This window comes from Delphinapterus leucas, chromosome 2 (genome assembly GCF_059928025.1).
Source record: "Delphinapterus leucas isolate spDelLeu-1000000601 "Yukka" chromosome 2, BTC_Dleu_Yukka2, whole genome shotgun sequence".
NCBI lineage: Eukaryota > Metazoa > Chordata > Mammalia > Artiodactyla > Monodontidae > Delphinapterus > Delphinapterus leucas.
The window spans coordinates 153,047,588-153,069,963 of NC_143130.1; the positions used below are offsets into that span (position 1 = coordinate 153,047,588).

The window sequence follows — 22,376 nt, forward strand, 5'->3', positions numbered from 1 at the left end:
GATTGGCAGTTTATCATTCCCTTGCATGTTTTTATGCTTTTACAACAGAAGTTGTATCCATAAACAACATACAGTATTGTTTTGCATGTTTTAAAACTTTATATAAATGGAATCATACTGTTGTTTCCTTCTGTAACTTGTTTTTTCTGTTCAACATTATGTTTCTGAGATTTCAGATTTGATATTATTTTTGTTAAAAACGATGGCTTAGAAACGAGTGCTTGGTTGGGAACAGGAATGGGAACCAGGTATAATTTTGATCCATTATTCATTATTATAAAAGTCCTGGTCATATAGGCATAGAAACAGTACATGGAAAGGACGGAGGTGATCAACTGATGGCAGTATTTTAAAGAATTTTGAAAAAATGTTCTAGGAAAGGTAACTTTATACACTATTATTTAAATAAATGGTAGCTTAATTTACTACTATTTTAAAAACTAACCAAGATATTTGATCTTGGGAAAATCATATAGTTTTTCTTCTTCTTCTGTACAATGAGAGAGCTGAGTTAGATCAGAGTTCCTCAAAAGGTTTTTTGTTTTTTGTTTTCCCCATGCCTCTTTTGATGCACACAAAAATCTCAAGTCCTTCTCTAAAATGATTTGGAACTAAAAAATAAACTAAATAGACTTCCAGTAATGGCCAAGTAAGGAGACTGGCAAATCCACTCCCCCCAAAACCAAACTATAAAGAGGGACAATAAACAACCATTTTACACTCTGGAAATTGACCAAAGGCACATAACAACCTGAGAAGCATTTATGCTTGACAGGAACTGCTGAATTTCTGGTAAAAACAAAGGGAATTTGAGATGTTTTGGCCTGGAGCTACTCCTATTTCCCCCCACCCCCACCCCCAGCTCAATACATGGAGGTTCTGCCAGGATGGGGCAGGCCATGAGCAGCTTTTCTGCTGTGGCCAAAGGGAGATTTTTTGTTTGTTTGTTTGTTTTAAATTTTATTTTATTTATTTATTTTTGGCTACGTTGGGTCTTCGATGCTGCGCTAGGGCTTTCTCTAGTTGCGTCAAGCGGGGGCTACTCTTCATGGCGTGCACGGGCTTCTCATTGCTGTGGCTTCTTTTGTTGCGGAGCACGGGCTCTAAGCGCGCGGGCTTCAGTAGTTGTGGCTCGCGGGCTCTAGAGTGCAGGCTCAGTAGCTGTGGCGCACAGGCTTAGTTGCTCCGCGGCATGTGGGATCTTCCTGGACCAGGGCTCGAACCCTTGTCCCCTGTATTGGCAGGTGGATTCTTAACCACTGCGCCATCAGGGAAGCCCAGGGAGACGTTTTATCTGGAGCTTTATCTGGTCCACACTCAGAGGTACTGCCAGTGGAAGTGACATCTCCAGTGCAGGTGAGCAGGAGAAGGTCAACAGCTTGGCCCCACTAGCCTGAGGCTGCAGCTGTGGTTGGAGCAAAGCATAGTCCTAATTGAGGCTGCATACACGCAGAGTGGAGACCAAATTTAGCTCAGGCAGGAAGAAAGCCAGTGAGCAAGAAGGAAGGAAAGGAGGCAGGAAAAAAAGGAAAAACGGAAGAGAAAGAAAGAAGAAAAAGAGAAGGGATGAAACAAAGAAATAAAAACGGCAGAAACAACAGCCCCAGGGCGGTAAATTTCAGAATCCATGTTTGTTACAATATATTCTCTAACATGTCAAATTTTCAACAGAAAATTATGGGATCTGCAAAGAAACAGGAAAGTGTAACCCATACTTAAGGGCAAAAAGCAGTTAATAGAAATGGCCTCTCAGTGTTCCCAGAGGTTGAAGTTAGCAGACAAAGACTTTAAATCAGCTTTTATAAACATGTGCAAAGAACTACAGAAAAGCTTATTTAAAGAGCATGACAACAATGCATCAACCAATACAGGTTCTCCATAAGGATACAGAAAATTTTAAAAACAGAACCACAAGAGAATTCTGAAACGAAAGAGTACAATAACTGAAAAATTCACTAGAGGGGTCAACAGCAGGTTTGAGGTGGCAGAAATGAACTGGAAGATAGATCAATAGAAATAACTCAATCTGAAAACAGAGAGAAAAAAAGACTGAAGAAAAATGAACAGAACTTCAGAGACCTGTAGGATAACATTAAGATACTAACATACATGTAATGGTGATTCCAGAAGGAGAAGGGAGAGAGAAAGGGGCAGAAAAAATTTTTGAAGAAATAATGGCTGAAAACTTCTTAAATTTGATGAATGACATTAATCCACAAAGCTCACTAAGGGAATATTAAGATCTTTCAGATTTTTCTACTGTATAATCACTGAGGCAGGAGATAGATGGGCCCCAATCTGAACAGCTGGTGTTTCTCCCCTGTGGACAGGTACTCAAAAGTAGCAGGAGCTAGAGAGGAGCTGAGCCCTGCCCAGATAAGAGATAAAAGACCACATATTTCTCATTCTCGGAGTCAAGGAGACCTTCCCGACGCCCCCCCCCCCCACACACGCAGAAAGTCTCCTTGAAGGTCAAAAAGGGAGGGGGCGCCACCGCATAATAGGTGATGTAGAGGCCTATCCATAGGCCTCTTTACTAGAATCCATCTTGGCTAAGAGATGCACACGCACACATAGGAGGACCCTGAGATATACCAAATATGGACTCAGAACAAGATGACTGGCTAAAGGAAACCCAGAAGAAATGCCCCATAATAGTGATTCAAACGACCACGAGGGCACGACTCTCTAAGTCCGCCCATGTGTCTATCCACACGTACCCTTTTTCCTCCTAATAAATATTTTACTTGTTTCATTACTTTCCATCTCTGTGTGTAAATTCATTTCTACCCAGCTCATGGGCCAGAGCCTTGTCACTGGCCACTGGTCCCTTGTGGTCTAGTGGCTAGGATTCAGCACTCTCACTGCCACGGCCCGACCTCAGTCTGGCTGGGAACCGAAATCCTGCTTCAAGCCACTGCAGGCTGAGGCCACGTGAGATCATCACCACTTTTTTTCCTCACTTGCACTTTATTTCAGTGCAAGTATCCTGCTCCTCAACACAATATCCCTGTTATATTGTGATTTATAGTAACAAATACCTATTTGGTCTTTACCCATTTCTGGCACTAAGTTCCTAAAACCCTTGGAACTTCAAAAGTGATGAGGGAATCAAGGTATCTTTTGTTATGTTCATGAGGTGACTTTTGGAAAGCCCACTGGTAGCCTAAAGATGGGAGCTGGTTGCCAGGGTAACCAACCAAGTGATTAGACGGTTGGAACTTTCAGTTTTCCTACCCTCCCATCTCCAGAGAGGGGAGAGGGGCTGGAGACTGAGTTCAGTCACAATAGGCAATGACTTAAATCAATCGTGCCTATATAATGAAGCCTCCATAAAAATCCAAAAGGACAGGGTTTGGAGAGCTTCCAGGTTAGTGAACACGTGGGGAAGCAGGGAGACTGTCCAGCTTGGAGAGGGCATGGAAGCTCTGCACCCCTTCCCCATACTTGCCCTATGCATCACTCTTATCTGACTGTTCCTGAGTTATAGCCTTTTATAATAACTGGTAATCTATTAAGTAAAATGTTTCTCTGAATTCTGTGAGCTGCTCTAGAAAACTGATTGAATCCAAGCAGAGGATCATTGGGACTTCCAATCTATAGCCTGTTTCTCAGAAGCACAGGTGGACTTTCGATTGGCATCTGAATGTGTGTGTGTGGGGGGCAATCTTATAGGACTGACCACGTAACCTGTGGGATCTGATATTATCTCCAGGTAGATCGTATCAGAATTGAGTTGAATTGTAAGTCACCCAAGCTGGTGTCTGAGCATTGCTTGGTGGTGTGTGGGAAGCTCCCTTAACTGGAATTGGGTGCAGAATCCAAATTGGGTGCAGAATCTTAGTCCCCCTAGATTTAGCATCCACTGATAATTCTCGTCTGATCCAATCTTTACTATGAAAGCTGTACAATACTCTAATATTTTACATTTAGTATTTATGATACTCTAGTACTTCCTCTACATTTATCAGCTAGCTCTCAGCATCCTACTGTAAGGAAGAACACTCCATTCTCTCTGTTTGCTTATTACTGGTTTAGATTCATAAATTTCTATGTTTATGATGTTTGTAAAGCATTATTGTAATTAATTATTTTGGTGCTCAAGTTGTCCCAGATTTGGCCAGTAGGATCCCCTTCAAGCTGGCTTCTGTGTCCCTGTGACATACTTCATCATTTTTGGTGGCAAAAAGATGTTCACTGGACTTCCCTTGCCATTCAGTGCTTAAGACTCTGTGCTTCCACTGCAGGGGGCATGGGTTTGCTCCCTGGTTGGGGAACTAAGATTCCACATGCCATGCAGTGCAGCCAAAAAAAAGGTGTTCAGGCTCATCTGGTTCGGGCTTACCCCGACCCAGCCTTGGAGTCTACCATTTCTCTCCTTTTTTTTTTGGCCACACCATGCAGCTTGATCTCAGTTCCCCAACCAGGGATCGAACCCGGGGCACAGCAGTAAAAGCCTGGAATCCCAACCACTAGGCCACCAGGGTACTCCCTTAGTGGACATATTAGGTTATCTACTGCTGCATAACCAAATACCCCCAAACTTAGCAGCTTAAAACAATGAACAATTATTATCTAACACAGTTTCTGAGGTTTAGGATTTGGGGAGAGGTTTAACTAGGTAGTACTGGAAAAATTTCTCTCCTCTCATGAGGACACAATTAATACACTCATTTCTTGAAGTTTTGGAAATAGGAACTCATTCTGGGGAGAAAAATCACACTTGTTACAAGGAGTTCACAGACCCTCTATCAAGAGAGTCAAAACTAATTTAATATTGCAGGGTTTCTTTTCTACTTTGAGAGAGTCTTTTAAAATCAAGTTCTAGACTATATTTCATGCTATTATTTTTAGTCTGTTATTTTCTTTTCCATTAGTTGGTTCAATTTATTACAACAAAACGTTATCGAAGGTCTACCTGTACAAGATAGATAAAAGAAGTAAGTTTCTCCTCCTGCATGAAGAAGTTTGCACAGTAGTATAATCCTTCTAGTCCTTTCCTGAAGCTTTTCTGAAGTAAAAATTTCAGAGGTGAAGCTACCAGGAGCTCCAGGCTGTTTAATGATTCTTACCCACTTGCTCACAATCCCAGTCGTCTTTCAGCTACTGAATACTATGATTTATGCTGAGCTATTAGCTCTGACATGAATATAATATAAATAGCAATTATTTCACCTGCCTAATTCAGAATGGTCTCCCTTAGGGTTTGAAGTCCCTGGGGAATCCCAGCTATCCTAGGAATTAACCTTGCTCAACCTAGTTCAACACAGAAGGAGGCAATTAACAATTATGAAATTGAGATGCCAGGTCACACTGGGTAATCCATCTTTGAGGAAGTTGGGATTCTTTGCAAAAGAAAAGAGCCCTGTTGTAAGGGAAGGAGTCCTGGGCCAGCAGTCTGGAGAGGCTATGTAACCCCAGCACTTCTCCTAACCAGCTGAAAGGTAGATGGTTCAATCACAGCAGTTCTCCAAGCCTCCGTTTCCTCGGCTATAAAACGAAGGGTAGGCTTGTCGGGCCCCTAACTAACTGTAATTTTCCAACCTGAGGTTCAGGGAGAAATCCATAAAACAAAATTCCTTCAAAGTACTGCTAAAGGGCTTCCCTGGTGGCGCAGTGGTTGAGAGTCCGCCTGCCGATGCAGGGGACACGGGTTCGTGCCCCGGTCCGGGAAGATCCCACATGCCGCGGAGGGGCTGGGCCCGTGAGCCATGGCCGCTGAGCCTGCGCGTCCGGACCCTGTGCTCCGCAATGGGAGAGGCCACAACAGTGAGAGGCCTGCGTACCGCAAAAAAAAAAAAAAAAAAAAAGTACTGCTAGAAGTGAACTCACTGGTCAAGGTTGAACGATTTGTTCTTTGGGTCCAGGTAGTAGGGGCTGCCATAGGCCACCAATCCCGGTTAACTTATTAATACACTTCGCCCATACATGTGACTAGTCTTTAAATCTCCGCACCTTCCCAACCTTCCACGGAAGCGCTGTGACCCAGGCAGGTCTGTAGCCTAAACTTCAAAAGCCCGCCCCTGGGAGGGGAGGGGGTGAGGAGCCGAGGTCTAGTCGTGCGCCTGCGTACTGAGGTCGGAGGGCCGAGGTCGCGCGGCGAACCCCTCGTCAGCTCTGCAAACCGCGCGAGATTTCCTCCCGAGCTCCTTGGCGGTGAGTGAAGCGCGGGGCTCCGCCGGCCGGGCCTGTTAGGGCTGGGGAACCCGAGGCTGCGTCGGGCCCTTCAGGTGAGGGAGGATCAAGGAACCTCGGTGACCTCCCGGCTTCCTCCCGGAGCTGCTGGCGACGCTAGCATTATTGCCTACGTCACTGGGATAGGGAATGCTCGAGAAGCAGAAGCAGGGATTTTTTTTTTTTTTTTTTTAGAATTGTTGGTAGTAAGCAACCTCAAGTTTGGACATAATTGTGTTTAAGGTGTCCTTGGGATGTTCATTTAACACATATTTAATGGGCACCTACCATGTGCAAGCCATAGTGGGTGAACATAAATCACTGAACTAAACAGGCACGATTCCCTGTCTTGGTGTTTACATTCTGGGAAGTCAGTCTGAAATTCTGGGTTGTAGACGCAGATTTTTAGTAATTTACGTATGAGTGGTTGGTAGTAGGAGCCATAGAAGGTGAAGCCACTGAGAAATGGAAGAGCCATGCAGGAATCCCCACATACTAGGGGAAAGGAAGGAAAAAAACAGAAGTCTCAAAGGAAAGGAGAGTGACCGTCCAGAAAAAGTGGAGGAAATCCCAGAGATTTACACGTTTTGTAATAAGGCCGTGGGCAACAGTCATTTGTGGCAGAATAATTGAGCAAGATCAGGGTAGAGAAGTTTTGTTTTTTTTTTCTTAAAGGTGTTAGGAATCTCATGTTATGGCAGTGGTGTGTGTCTTGTTTGCCTGTGGGTTCTAGTGCAGTCATTACCAGTTGTGCGACCATGGGCAAGTTATTCAACCTCTCTGTGCCTCGTTTTCCTCCTCTATAAAATGGGAACAGTGACAGTACCATCCTCAGAGTGTTGTTGGATGGAGGGGTTAAAGGAGACAATGGCTATTAAGTCTTTAGCCCAGTTCCTGGCACTTAGGTACATTCAGGAAACAGGCTGAGAGAAGGAACTTTCCCAAGATCCTGCGTGATTAGAAGCAGGATATGTACTCTGCTTTGCCTAGTTGGGTGCCCTACCCCTTATAATAGGCTGCAAGGTAGACATTAAGATAACACACTCTTTTTGACTGGCACTAGAATTTTTCAGTTGATCATTGATCTGGTATTATTTTGGAATATTGTTTACCACCAGTTAGGAACCTACGGGCAAATACGGTCTGCTTGATGTCAGTCAATAAGGACTTGAGTTTTTTTTCCCTCCCATTTGGGATGAATAACACCACCACCACCACACCTCCTTTCAGATCTAGAGCTGGTGTATCATATTGTATATTTTAATTTTGTGACTAAATTTCTTTATGTTTTAAATGTGTTGTGCTATGGAGGGATATTGCACGATTATCCTACATTAGTTAATTGTAGTGTTTGATACTTGAAAACTTTCTAATTTAATACAGAGGGAGAAAACTTTAATAGTGTGCTTTTCATGCTGATAAGCAGTATTTGGACAAATCTACAGTGTGCATAATTTCAAGTAATAAAACATACATTGAAAGTAATTAGGGAAAAGGGTGGCAAATATGAAACTTCATTTGGAAAGACTCCTTTGAAAATTTAGCCATCTTGGTGCTGTTAATCACCACTTAAGGTCAGTTATCTTTGGATCCAGTATCAATTTGGAAAACTTTGCCTTTTAACCCTATATAATTTACACACATCGTGATTCAATAGGAGATTTTCTTTAAAAAAATACATTTAGCCCTGCAAGACATTATGGACTTCTCGCTGTGATGAAATAGGATGCACACAGCACCACCTTTAAAGATTCTTGCCTAAAAAGTCTGAACCTGCATCTAATCTAACCTCTAGATCTAACTACCTGTCAAGGATAAGAGGGGAGATAGAAGAATGAAGTAAATGACATTATGAGAAAAAAAATAAAAATAGGGACTTCCCTGGCGGTCCAGTGGTTAAGACTCCGCGCTTCCACTGCCGGGGCCACGGATTCCATCCCTGGTCAGGGAACTAAGATCCTGCATGCTGCTCAGCCAAAAAAAAAAAAGACACTATGAGGATGCAATCAAAGGTCATTCAACAGACAAAGGAATGAAGAAACATGTTTTTTCAACAATCAGTGACATGAAATAAAAAAGGGGAGACTCAAAAATACAGTATATGGACCTTGATTCTAACGAACCAACTGTAAAAAGATGGAATTTGAATGTGCACTAGGTATTAGATAATGTCAAGGAATTACCTGGACTATTAATTCTGTTATGTTAATGGCATAGTGTTTATGTTTAAAACAACCTGTTGTTAGGGATGCATAACTGAGGGATTTTTGAATAGGATGATGTCTGGGATTTTGTTTTAATGGGAAGCTGGGGAACGCAGTCCTTAGCTGGCAACATTGTCTCCGAAAGGAGAGAGTGTATATTGAGAGCAACCAGCCATTAAGGTCACAACCAGTGAGATTATAAATATATACATTATAAAAAGTAAGGAAGCAAATAAGATGAATATCCATGTTCTTCATTCTATTTTATGGAATGCCACTAACATCAGACATTTAGTTCTTAATTAGGAGCAGAATTCCTCTCCTCTTGTAAAGGGTACCTACAGAGGAGTTGAACATTATTATGTGGCTATATACGTGAAAACCGTGTTTGGAGGTGATCGGCGGGCAATAGTGGAAAGAGTGAGGACAAGTGAGATCTGGGATGAGGAGATTTATGTTTCAGTCCTAACTCCTCTGCTTAACTGCTATGTGATCTTGGGTACAAACTGTACCTCAATTTCCGTTGTAAAATAAGGATATTACCTATATACTTTGTTTTAAGAAATAAATAGATCTGTGTGAAAGTTCTCCATAAGTTGTCTCCATATAAATACTATGTTACGCAAGATTTGAAAAATACCCCGTGATGATTATTTAACATTTTTCTGAGAAGTATACATAAATCTCAGGTCTATATAAGAAACTCAGGTACTATATGGGATTAGAGAAATATGAAGAAATTCAAGAGTCCTGCAAATTTAGAAACTAGATTAGGAGTAGAGTCATGGGTAAATGAAATTACCCAGTGATACAAGGTAAGCATTATTAAATATCAGATGGATCTACAGATGGTTGTCAAATGTCTAAGTGTGCTGCTGTATAAACTTAGAAATGATGCTAAGAGCTAAATATATTGCAACTGTTGATAACAAGGATATATTGTATAGCATGGGGAATTATAGCCACTATCTTGTAATAACTTTTAGTGGAGTATAAGCTGTAAAAATGTTGAATCACTATGCTCTACACCTGAAACTAATATAATAATGTAAATCAACTATAATTTAATAAAAAATATGTTGCAATTGTAAAAAAATGTCATTGATATAATTGTTGTTCTTGGGCTTCTCAACATTATTAGGTACTAAAGAGGATGAAATAAAATATCTAATGAGAGAAGACAACTAGTAAATAATTTTAAAAAGGATAATATTTGCTTAGTAACTTAAAAATCAAACAACTTAGACATATAGGATGGAAATTTTTATGTAGTAGTTAAGTGATTGGAATGTCAGACAGCTTGGGTTTGGATCTCAACTCCACCACCTTAGGAAAGTGCTTAAACACTTTAAGGCACATTTCCTCATCTATAAATTGGGGATAATAATAAAATATTTAATAGGATTGTTAGATTAAATGAAATATATATTTAATATTATTAAATACTACATGAATATATATGTGCATATATATATATGTATATATGTTTCATAGCACAACAGTCCTTGGTACAGAATAACACTAATGGTCTGTCCTCATTTTTAGTGATGGATAAAGTAAGCATGCCCAAGTCAGATACTGCTAGCATTGGAACTTCATTTTGCTTCTTTCATTAGCTCAGATTGTAAACCCAGAATAAACTGATCCTTTTTTATTCACTTGGCCATTCTATATTACATAATTTCCTAGAAGGTGAGGATTTTAAAATGCTTTTGATGTATTACTTTTATAATCAGCAGAACTATTAAGAAATTTCCATTTTGATAAATGAATAAAAGAATTTTTGAAAATTTGGTTACATCTCAATTAAACGGCTAGTGTTTTATTTGCTACTAGACTAACTGGCTAACTCTGGAGGAATATATCATATTGTTTTCTTTTAATCAAGCTACAGTAGGAGCCTTAATCATGATGGCTTGAAGATGAATGTGCCTGAATTATGAGGCCAAAAACATTTTGTTCCACTCAATCTTCAGTGAATTTGTTCTTATTAGTCAAATATTCTAATTAGATTTAGTCTTTCTTCATATATTTGCTTTAGGAGGCAAACTCTAACAGGAGACTACATCTTTTTTGGATCCTAAATATGATTTTTCCTTTCCTTGTTCAGAAACACAAATGTACATTTTTTTAACTTTTAAATTGTTGAATATTTCGTAACTTACTTGTGATTTAAAACTTTTCTGTTTATAGGAGTTATTTTATACAGAAGTCTTGTGAGACAACTGTGCAAACAAGGTGATGATTGTACAAAGAGTGGTATTGAATTCCCGACCTGGTATGTATTTGTCTGTGATGAATGAACAACTGTGGTCTTTAATAATTATTAATGCAAATGGAGGAACAAAAAGTAATAATATGATGTAAATGTGGTAAATGAGGTAGGAAGATATTAACACTAGTAGAGATATTAGAAGAAGCTCTTTAAATAATATAATATTCATTTAAAATTTTTATTTATTTATTTATTTATTCATTCATTCATTCTTGGCTGCGTTGGGTCTTCGTTGCTGTGCGCAAGCTTTCTCTAGTTGAGGTGGGGGGGGCTACTCTTTGTTGCAGTGTGCGGGCTTCTTATTGCTGTGGCTTCTCTTGTTGCGGAGCACGGGCCCTAGGTGTGCGGGCTTCAGTAGTTGTGGTGCATGGGCTTAGTTGCTCCGTGGGATCTTCCCGGACCAGGGCTCTAATCTGTGTTTCCTGCATTGGCAGGCGGATTCTTGACCACTGCACCACCAGGAAAGTCCCAATATTCATTTTTTTAAATGATAAGTTATCAAGGCCACTTGTTGGGGAAATAAGGTATTTTAAAGTATTATAATTTTTAGAAGGTTATATTACAAATATATGTGGCTTTTGTTTTTTCTTTGTAATGTGTATCATTGATTCTTAAGATGTGCTTTTCTGTTTTATGTGAAAAGCACTGACCTATGTCATCCTAGGTCATCTAACCTGACATCTAACCTGAATCACAGAAGCGTAGGCATGGAAGTAACCTGAGAGGTTTGGGCCCATGCTGCCTTGATTTTGGTGCTTACCTAGCATGTGGCCTGGGAAAGACACTTACCTTTTCTCAGTTTTAGTAAAGTGAGCAATTAGATTAAAATGTCTACATTCTATTTTCACCTTATAAATTTGATGATTCAATGAATATGAAGTTTTAATTATATTCATTTAAGTTTCTGTTTTCATCTTAAAATGAGGAAGGATAGTTTACCTCTTTACTTTGGCTAATGTGGTATTTCTGCTACCTTGTAAATTTTAATTTCCATAGTTAAAAAAAAAAGCTGGCTGTGCTTTTTTACTTTTTGAAATCCTTCTATAATTTTATAACAGATGAGGTGATTTACCTGTAATCACCTTAAAAAAGAAATTTTTACATTGACAGCAATATGCCAAAGGAAATTCTTGGAGAAAACCAAGAGCAAGTGAAACTATTTGAAGAATTTATGCTGAGTTACAGAAAAATTACAAAACAATATGGATTTATTCATGTGTGTATTCCAGGAGTGCTCTAAATCTTAGAGTGACCTTTTAAAAATAATAAATAATTCTGTGGGAAAGTGACTTTTTGATTTTATATTTTTGCCTAATATTCTAGGAAAAAATGGTAATCCAGTGGCAGAAAATTTCCGAGTAGAAGAAGTAAACTTGCCAGATAATATCAATGAAGGACAAGTACAAGTCAGAACTCTTTACCTTTCTGTGGATCCTTACATGGTAAGAATCAGGATTTTGTGACTTAGTGAAAATAATTTTATTTTCATATTTTTTCATGTTGCATCTGAATTTCATTGTGTAAGCCTCATGATTAATAAATATTTGAGGGACTTCCCTGGTGGCGCAGTGGTTAAGAATTCGCCTGCCAGTGCAGGGACATGGGCTTGAGCCCTGGTCCGGGAAGATCCCACATGCTGCAGAGCAACTAAGCCCATGGACCACAACTACTGAGCCTGCCCTCTAGAGCCCGCAAGCTACAACTACTGAGCCCGCGCGCCTAGAGCCCGTGCTCCGCAACAAGAGAAGCCACCGCAATGAGAAGCCTGCGCGCTGAAACAAAGAGTAGCTCCCAATCGCCACAACTAGAGAAAGCCCGCGTGCAGCAACGAAGACCCAACGCAGCCAAAAATACATAAATGAATAAATTTATAAAAAAAAAAATCACTCTGAACCCTCAGACTAGTCCTTTCTGTTATACTTTCTCAAAACAGTACCTTGACCTTCAGCCTATATCCCAGTTGTAATTAGTAATTATTTGTGTTGTTATTAGATATTTATTTTCCCTAATAAAAACTTATTATGACAAAGATCTTATTTATCACTGTATCTCCAGTGACAAGCATAAGTGCTTATTAAGTATTAAAGGAAGGAAGGAAGAAAATTACTTTGGTTGCTTTCACTTGACACTGTTCTAAAAAAAAAAAGGACATAAGCATCTTTAAAGGGGAAAAAAGAAATCTGATGAACATTAACTTATTGAAATTTTATATCATTCCAAATTCACAGTTTTAATCACTATGTACTGTATTTTACATGGTTATATTTAATATGTATATACTATTTTGATTTCATATTTGTGATTTTATATTCATACCTTCATATGAAAAACTAGTCCAGATATTATTATTATTTTGGTGGTTGTATAACGTTTTATTCTGTTGACATCATTCGCTTACCTATGGGGAATTACTTGTTCCCACTTTTTCTATTAGCCTTAAGAATCAGGTTCTTGGTGTGGCCAGTATCCAATGGCTGCTGCACTTGCTTTTCAAGAATATATGGGAGGGGCACACAAGCAGAAGTGTAGTGTATTCCCATAGAAGCTTCTGCCTCAATTCCCTATGTGGTCTTTTCCCCTGGTGAACTGAACCAGACCATGGGGGGGCCCTTGATCAAGCAGCCTTCCATCTATTCCATCTCCTGGACCACACTGTAGGCTTGTACATCTTGGCCTTCATGAGAGAGGCAAGAGTGAGCCACAGAGAGGAAGAAAGCCTTGATTACCTCTGGGAGAAGTCTTTAGCCCTAGTCCTATGGAAAGGTGTGGTGCTATTGTGACATGATGTCTTTGAGGAATAAAGAGAACATCCAGCTGAGGTTAGGGGGAATGTAGTGCTTGGTCTGAAGTTGTGATGAATAACTGTATAAAAATTGTTTCATTTCTCTTTTGGGTTATTTCCATTGAGGAAGCAGTATTGCTTGGCTGAAGAAATGAGCAGTATTATGGTCTATATGTTACTAGTTTGTTTTCTATAAAAAAAATGGACAGTTTTATAATATTATCAGCAACAGTAAGTGTACCTAATTTGCAACAATCCATTGAAACCATTGACATAGTATCTTGTATTATTTTTGCTAGCATAATGTATGTAATATTACATAAATTTCTTTAAGTAATTAAGAATTTTAACAGCTTTATTGAACTATAATCCACATATCATACAGTTTACACGTTTAAAGAGTACAATTCAGTGGTTTTTAGTCTATTCACAAAGTTGTGGAACTATCACCACAATCTAATTTTAGAACATACTTAAATTCCTTTAAAATGTCACTTCTTACTTGTTATAGAGGGGATACTTTTTTTTCAGGATAAAAAATAACTGAAAGGAAGAGAGAAATTAAGGTAAGTTTTGTTTGGCTAACACTGTACTTAACATTACTTGTTACATCCTTTTAGTCACTGGGTAAATTAGTAAACTCTTTAAGTATTATCAGAGAGAATTATCCTAATCTATGTTTTCTTAGCGTTGTAGAATGAATGAAGACACTGGCAGTGACTATATATCACCTTGGCAGCTGTCTCAGGTGGTTGATGGTGGAGGTATTGGGATTATAGAAGAAAGCAAACACACAAATTTTACTAAAGGCGATTTTGTGACTTCTTTCTATTGGCCCTGGCAAACCAAGGTTATTCTAGATGGAAATATCCTTGAAAAGGTGATGTATAATATAAAGTATCTGATTTTTTTCCCCCCCTGTAATTCCTTCTTTATGCATTTGGTGCTCAGTTCTTTTTGTTATCAGGGAAAAAATAAAAGCACATGTTTTCTTTTTAGGTAGCTGTCAGAATATGGAAAGCCTTTTATTCCTCTTCCACTGTTGGTTGTAACTATGTATGACAGTTCCTAGATTGCCAATGAGTGATGTTGTTTTCCATATTTAATTTCTCAAATTTTACATAAATGTTTTATACTAAGAACTAGAAGGCCCCTTATAGTTGTATGCTTTAAAGTTTCCTGAGAAATTTCCACTTGACTTACGAAATTCATTTGGTTTGTGTTTGAAATTCCATCTTGTGTCAGAAATCTTGAGTTCAGTTTCTACTGTTAGGCTGAACCATGTGGAATTACCAATATTTGTCTGTTTTGACCTACAAAAACTGGCAGCTTCATGTAATTCAGCCTAATATTTGTCATCAAGGAAGTTACCTTATATCTCTGAACCTCAGTTTCCTCATGTGCAAAATGAAAACAATAGCTACCTCACAAGTGAATGTGAAAATTAAATTAAATTTAGCTATGATAAATGTGATTAAGGCTTTGTAAAAAGCTTTATAAAATTTTAGTATTTTTTATGATTACCAATTATTATAATCAGTTAAAGATGGCTGTTAAGATAAAATGAGATGTGGGAGACATTACACAATCATTTGCCAACTTAATGGTACTAGTAAAATATATTTAACTAGAAATTTCATAGCAGGAAGTGAAAGAGAAACATTAAGCACTTTCTAGTTTTCCCTGTCATTGTGCTATAGTGGGAAATTGAGCAACTGGAGAGAGCTTAAAAATGTTTGGGGAGTAGCTATTAGAAATGAGGAAGAGGAATTCAGAAGGGATAGAAAAATGATCTTTGCTAAAAGCAAACTTATCTCACAATGTTTTTATACTGGCTTTACTAATAAATGACTATTAACTACAGGATACATTTCTGTGTAGTGTACGGTAGACCTTTCTGTATATTATAGACTTTAATATCTCCATTACCTTTATTCACACACCAGACTTAACTGATAGCCATTTAAAACTGCTGATTACAAACTGCCATTTTCTTTCTTTGTGGCAGACCAAGGTGGTGAATCTTGATTACTTTTGGTGGTTTATTGAGTTTTTACCAAAATTATTCAATTCCTTAAAAACTATTATAAAACCTTTATGGTAGGGAGTCTTATTATATAATTTTTTTTCAATTCTCCCTAATGTTACAGATAAGAAAACAGAGAAATGTGAGAGAAGTATAATTAACTATTGATTGGGCCTGGTAAACATATAAACGTAAAATGCTAAAAAGCTGACAGAGACCTCATTTTATTCTGTAATTAAGCTAGAAGAAATTGTATCTCACCTTCCTTACATTTCCATGGACCATTTTAAGCATCAGTAATGAGAACTGTTAGAGTTTGAGCTCATTTTTATATAGATAAATGTTTACTCTGGAATTGCTCAGAGATTTTTAAACTTTCCAGTTTTGCCTAGTGTTTTCCTGTTAAGTGTTTCCTCTCTTTTGAAATATTTGGGACATTGACAAGAAAGAATGTTTGGTATCTCTTATGTGGCAATTCTTTTTTAAAGGTTTTGTAGGTTTTTTTTACTATAAAGAGAAGTAATATTCTTTTTTTTTTTTTTTACTTTGTACAAGTAAATTATAGAATTTTAACAAGACTGAAGAATGGTTTACTGTTCTTGAAACTATGTTGGGTTGTTTACTAGTCCACTTGAACTGCCATTACAAAATACCATAGACTGAAATTTATTTTCTCACAGTTCTGGAGTCTAGAAGTCTGAGGTCAAGGTGCTGGAACATTTGGTTTCAGGTGAAGCCTCTCTTCCTGGCTTAAAGATGGCTGCCTTCTCACTGTGTCCTCACACAGCATCCAGCCTTTCCTCTGTGCACCTGCATAGAAAGAGATCTCTGGTACCTCTTCCTCTTTTAAGGACATAAGTCCTATCAGATTAGGGCCCCACATTTATGCCCTCATTTAACCTTATCTCCTTAAAGGCCCTATCTCCAAATATACTCACACTAAGAGTTAGGTCTTCAATATATGAATTTGGTGGGGACACAATACAGTACTTAACAGGTTGTCTCTACCCTGTTGACTTAAAACGGAAATTCCTAGTATTATTTTTAAAAGGTATGTATATATTTTTTAGGTAGACCCACAGCTTGTGGATGGACACCTTTCATACTTTCTTGGAGCTATAGGGATGCCTGGTTTGACTTCCTTGATTGGGATACAGGAAAAAGGTCATATAACTGCTGAATCTAATCAGACAATGGTTGTTAGTGGAGCTGCTGGTGCTTGTGGATCCTTAGCTGGGCAGGTAAACTTTTGGAGAATAATCTGATTTTCTAAAAAACTAGTCATAACTGAATCTCTGGATATGTGTATATAATTTAAGATATAAAATTGAACAAATTTATAATATGATTATTTTACACATTTTTGGTAGAAGTGATGTTATAGCATGCTTAGACTCTCTTTTTAACAATATGAAAAATGTTATAGATTTTTGTATTTTGTTCTTTTTTTAAAAATTTTATTATTTATTTATTTTTGCGGTACGCGGGCTTCTCACTGTTGTGGCCTCTCCCGTTGCGGAGCTCCGGACGCACAGGCTCAGCGGCCACGGCCCACGGGCCCATACGCTCCGCGGCATGTGGGATCTTCCCAGACCGGGGCACGAACCCGTGTCCCCTGCATCGGCAGGCAGACTCTCAACCGTTGCACCACCAGGGAAGCCCTGTATTTTGTTCTCTTTTAACCAAAAATGACGTGGTAAATGCTAGAGCATTGCTGTAATCAATATGAAGAAGAAAATCACAGAGCACCTGTCTGGAATTACATGAATTAAAAAACAAATTTATATTTTAAAAAAATCATCTTCAAATAAGAAAGCACTTATTGGGTTCTAGAAGTATAGTAAATATTATGATAGAAATTTATAAAGTACATTGTTTTATGAATAATAGCCTTTATAGTGTGAAACCATTGAAACAAAACATTTTATCTTAATAGTGATTTTAGTTGCTCACAGGCCTGAAAAATATTGAATTGCAAGATAGAGATGTTTTGGGTCTGACTATTCCTTTTATGACATCATCTTTAAATTGCGAGATTTTAACATTCAAACTAACTCTAATTTTATTCAATCTTAATTTTTTAAAGAATGCCATTATATCTGTTCTCAGTTCTTTTGGTTTCAAATTACTTTCAGCTAAAGGCCTTAGAATCTAACCTCAGTTGTGACGAACACTTTCATATATGTACTTGTATTAACTTTCATACTTTCACATTTTTACATTTAAATTGTGACAGTTGAAAGTTGTTTAATTTTCAAAAATTTTCCCCCTAGATTGGCCATTTGATGGGCTGTTCCAGAGTTGTGGGAATTTGTGGAACACCTGAGAAGTGCCTCCTTTTGACCTCAGAACTGGGCTTTGATGCTGCAATTAATTATAAAGAGGGGAGTGTGGCAGAACAACTCCGTGAATTATGCCCCTCTGGAGTGGATGTTTACTTTGACAATGTTGGAGGTGACATCAGTGATACAGTGATAAGTCAGGTTGTTTTCTGATTTGTTTGTTATAAATTTGAATACTACGGTTTATTTGATGTGATATCTTTTTACCTGATACTGAGAGAGAAAAAAAAACTTTATAAACTTGTAGGGTTTATGGTGAAAAACATGATGGTCAGTATTGTAATTAAGTGATACAGAAGAGCTTGCTGAAGCTACTTCCATTTGTTTGTGGATTTGCACTGTGAGCATCAACTTCACTTCTTTGCTAGCAATGTTATATTTTCACCTGTAATTTATTTTTGTGAAAAAATACAGTTGTATTATTCAAATGAAATTCTAACCTTTAACTCACTTCTAACCATCAACCAACTTAAATCAACCAACTTACAGCCATGACTTTGGGTAAGGAAAGGATTTTCATAAATTGCAGGTATTTACATATTTTAACTGACAGTGTTACAATTTATCAACATTAGCTGTTAACACTGCATTGTCCTTTACTCTATGTAAAATTGTTTTCAATTGAGGTTAGATTATTTAAATTCTAAGAAATACTCTACCAATAATAACAAAAGTAGCAACAATGATGACAATGAGAACTAACGCAATTCTTTTGCTGATTACCAAACTCTTATTTACTGCTGTGTTCCTTTGCAGTAGACTTATTTTCTAGCTAATTAAAGCTCTCTAATACATATAATGGGTAAGTCTTCAAAACAAAATCAATTACTTGGCATTATAATTATATAATACTATAATGCCAATTATAACTGGCATTATAGTATTGAATACTATAGGGAATTCCCTGGAGGTGAGGTGGTCCAGTTGTTAGGACTGTGTGCTTTCACTGCCCAGGGCGCAGGTTCAATCCCTGGTCAGGGAACTAAGATACCACAAACCGAGTGGTGTGGCCATTTAAAAAAAAAAAAAAAAGATTAAATATTACAGTCAAGGAGGCTTTCATTGAGGCAGCCATAAAATTAGTAAACATAGGGAAGGTGTATATCTTAGGTTATAATCATCAATTTTCTCTGAACAGATGAATCAGAACAGCCACATCATCCTATGTGGTCAAATTTCTCAGTACAACAAAGATGTGCCTTATCCTCCTCCACTACCCTCTGCTGTAGAAGCAATCCGGAAAGAAAGAAACATCACAAGGTGTGTTCTACGCTTTCCCCTTATTACCAGATTCAAGGGGTTTAAAGATCGTGGATGAATACAAAATATGTTGTCCTTCATATATAATTTTTCTTATTAAATAAAACTTGAAAATGTACATTTTAAGGTGGTCATTTAGGTTTTGGTTAACTAGGTCCCTGGCAGAAAACTTTTTGAAAAATGCATCTGTTCAATCAATCTTTCGCAAATCTTTTTTGCGAGTGTTAGAAATTCAACTCATATTGGCTTAAGTGCGAAGGAAATTTATTGGCTCATGTATCTAAGAAGTTCAGTATTAGTACTGGCTTAGATTTGGCTGGATAAAAGGTTTGCATAGTGGTGTCATGACTCAAGTTTTTTTTTTTTTTATTAATTAATTCTTACTTTTGGCTGTGTTGGGTCTTCGTTGCTGCACGCAGGCTTTCTCTAGTTGTGGCGAGTGGGGGCTACTCTTCGTTGCGGTGCACGGGCCTCTCATTGCGGTGGCTTCTCTTGTTATGGAGCACGGGCTCTAGGCGCACAGGCTTCAGTAGTTGTGGCGCACGGGCTTAGTTGCTCCACGGCATGTGGGATCCTCCCGGACCAGGGTTCGAATCCGTGTCCCCCGCACTGGCAGGTGGAGTCTTAACCACTGCGCCACCAGGGAGGTCCCATGACTCAGTTTTTCTAAACCCCTGGGCTGTGCTTTCTTCTGGATTGTGTTGGCTCCCTCGCAGGCTCTTCTCTTGCAGTAGCAGGAGGATGACTGTTATCTTTACTCTTACATTTTACCAGATTAGCAATCCAAGCAAAAAAGAGAACAGCTCTCTTCTTGCAGTTTTATCATATCTCCAAGCTGATACTTAATGGCTCAGACTGGCCTGGCTTTCGTCACATGAGGGTGGGGAAAAGATGTCACCCACAAAGTAAAATCACAGTGTTACTACCAAATGGGATTATAGATGCTGGGCAGAGAATACAATAGAAGTCCATTATGCTTACGCTTGTAACTACACCCAAAGCTATATCTGACCAGACTCTGTGTGATTAAGTCCTAATGTTTGAAAGATTAACAAATTTTAGTGTTCTGGAATGATTTGATTTGGGCTTTCTCACTCCCTCCCTAGTCTCTGATCATTATCCTTTTCTTCCCCACTACAGAGAAAGATTTCTGGTGTTAAATTTTAAGGACAAATTTGAGTCTGGTATTCTCCAGCTGAGTCAGTGGTTTAAAGAAGGAAAGCTAAAGGTAGAACTTGCTTCTGTTCTTTATCAGTATTATTCTTCCTGCTACTTGATATACTTTTGTATTATTTGAATTTAATATTAGTTTTGTAAGAAATATTTCTACAGAAGAAAAGTATACTGAATATTATAAATTAACTTTACCTCCTGAGTGAGGATAACTCTTCTGATTGAGAAATCCTCTCATTATTCCCTTTATCTAAAATTTTATTAATGTTTACTTTTCTTAGACTATATCACAAGATCAATAGGTTTTTGTTTTTTCCAAATTGTAATATTCATTAACAAATATTTATGGAATGCTACTATGAGTTAGAAGCTGTGCTTTCTCGAAAATCTTATAAGCACCTCCTAGTACCTCTCCACCACCATACATCTTTCCTGCCCTCCCTGGACATTCTGATAGATCTCTTGGCTGTGGCTGAAAATCAGGAATTATCGATCTGGGGTCCAGAGACCCTGACCTAGGATGTTCTTGAAATGTGAAAATAATAGGCAAAGTTGTATGTGTGTGTGCTTATATACTTTGTTTTTTGAAAAGAAGGTGTATAGCATGTGATATTACAAACTGAAGATTAGACAATGGGAAAATAGGATTGTACTTAAAAAATGAATTGATAGGAAACTTTTCTGGACTACCTACACAAAATGAAGATCTCTTTTTAGACAGAAAATGCTAAATAGTATTGCTGCCTTTTGTAAAACTGAAAACTGTTAAATAGACACACTTAAGTCTAAAGAATATAAAATATACCTATTTTGATTTACAGATCAAAGAGACTATGATAAATGGATTGGAAAACATGGGAGGTAAGATGAATGTAGATTTATTTATTATACACATGAGTTCAGCACAGATACTCTCTTTTTTCTTTTAATTCTACTCCTCTGTTGTTTTTTTCTTTTTAAATCATTTCTTTCCTGTAAAGTCTTGATCAAACTTCATGAGGTTCAACTTAGTGGTATTTAAGAGCCATTGTTTTCTCATTTCAAATTGTAAAGTAAGTGTTTCTTTGGTTTTGTAAATAACTTATGAAAAAAAATGTAAGAATTGTGAAAGTCATTTAGCCTCTAGGTAACTTTTTCTGATTGAATGGTTCTAAGCCATCATAAGATTACATGAAGCAAATTTTCAATATTGGGTTTTTTTTTTTACTAACATACACAGATTTCAGCACTCTCTTTTGTTTCAAATAAAGAGGATTGAATAAAACTGATAATTTTTCCTTTTTGAGAAAAAAATTTAATATATTTGGAGATGTATATTTCACTTAGTAAAACTTTATGACTAGATTTCTAATATTTTAACGTTATTTAAAAATTGTTATTGCTGACATTTATCCTCATATTTATTTGCCTCTAGTCTTCAGACTCTGTAACAGTGAACATGGATGTAGACACCAATTAATCATTTCTAGTTGGATAAAAACACATTTTTAACATGTTGATTGGGTTAGTTTGTCCTATAACTTTGCCAGTGTTTTACTTGAGGTTTCTTTTCATGACAGTTTCCTTCTGTACTTAAAATCATTGAAGAAATTATTCAAATTAATTGTATGTGTCTGACCTACTGATGAACATGTATGATGGTGACATTTATGTTTTCAGATAACCTAGTTTTTTTTTCTTTCCAGCTGCATTCCAGTCCATGATGACAGGGGGTAACATCGGAAAGCAGATAGTTTGCATTTCAGAAGAAACCTCTTTGTTGTCTCTGTAAACATCTTCATTAAGGAAATACACGGATTGCTTTCCGTTTTGCACAAAGATTTCAAGATACATTTAAAAAAACCCTTAAGAGTACAGATACCTTTTGATTTAAATGTGATCATAGGTGATATTTTCTTAGCTGCATAACATAATTCTTTCCTGTGTCTTCAATATCATGTATGTATTCTTCATCCAATATGATTATTTACAATAATAGATTGAAGTCAACATGACCTATTTTTCCTTCTTTTGCTAAAACTAATATTACATGAAATTTATATCAGATATTCTGAAACCACTGGAGATTTGATGTAACTGTTTAATAGATCATACAAAATATTTTTTAAATTAATAACTTTTATTAACTTCATAAGTTGTA

At 37.5% G+C, this 22,376-nt stretch overlaps 1 protein-coding gene across 6 annotated transcripts; it reads left to right on the top strand.

Moving 5' to 3' along the window:
• The first annotated feature begins 6,053 nt into the window (after positions 1-6,053).
• PTGR2 (prostaglandin reductase 2) lies at positions 6,054-22,259 on the top strand. 6 transcript variants are annotated; one of them, XM_022576601.3, is made up of 10 exons: positions 6,054-6,156; positions 10,572-10,656; positions 11,977-12,095; positions 14,124-14,315; positions 16,532-16,702; positions 17,735-17,944; positions 18,942-19,063; positions 20,204-20,291; positions 21,058-21,097; positions 21,922-22,259. In XM_022576601.3, exons 2-10 carry the CDS (start codon positions 10,620-10,622, stop codon positions 22,005-22,007), a joined length of 1,065 nt encoding a protein of 354 aa, XP_022432309.1. In that variant the 5' UTR covers positions 6,054-6,156; positions 10,572-10,619; the 3' UTR covers positions 22,008-22,259. The 6 variants fall into 6 exon arrangements, with proteins under 6 accessions (XP_022432309.1, XP_089764074.1, XP_089764073.1 ...); XM_022576600.3 differs by having other exon boundaries at positions 6,142-6,230; XM_022576602.3 differs by lacking the exon at positions 6,054-6,156 and adding an exon at positions 11,088-11,177.
• Positions 22,260-22,376: the final 117 nt, after the last annotated feature.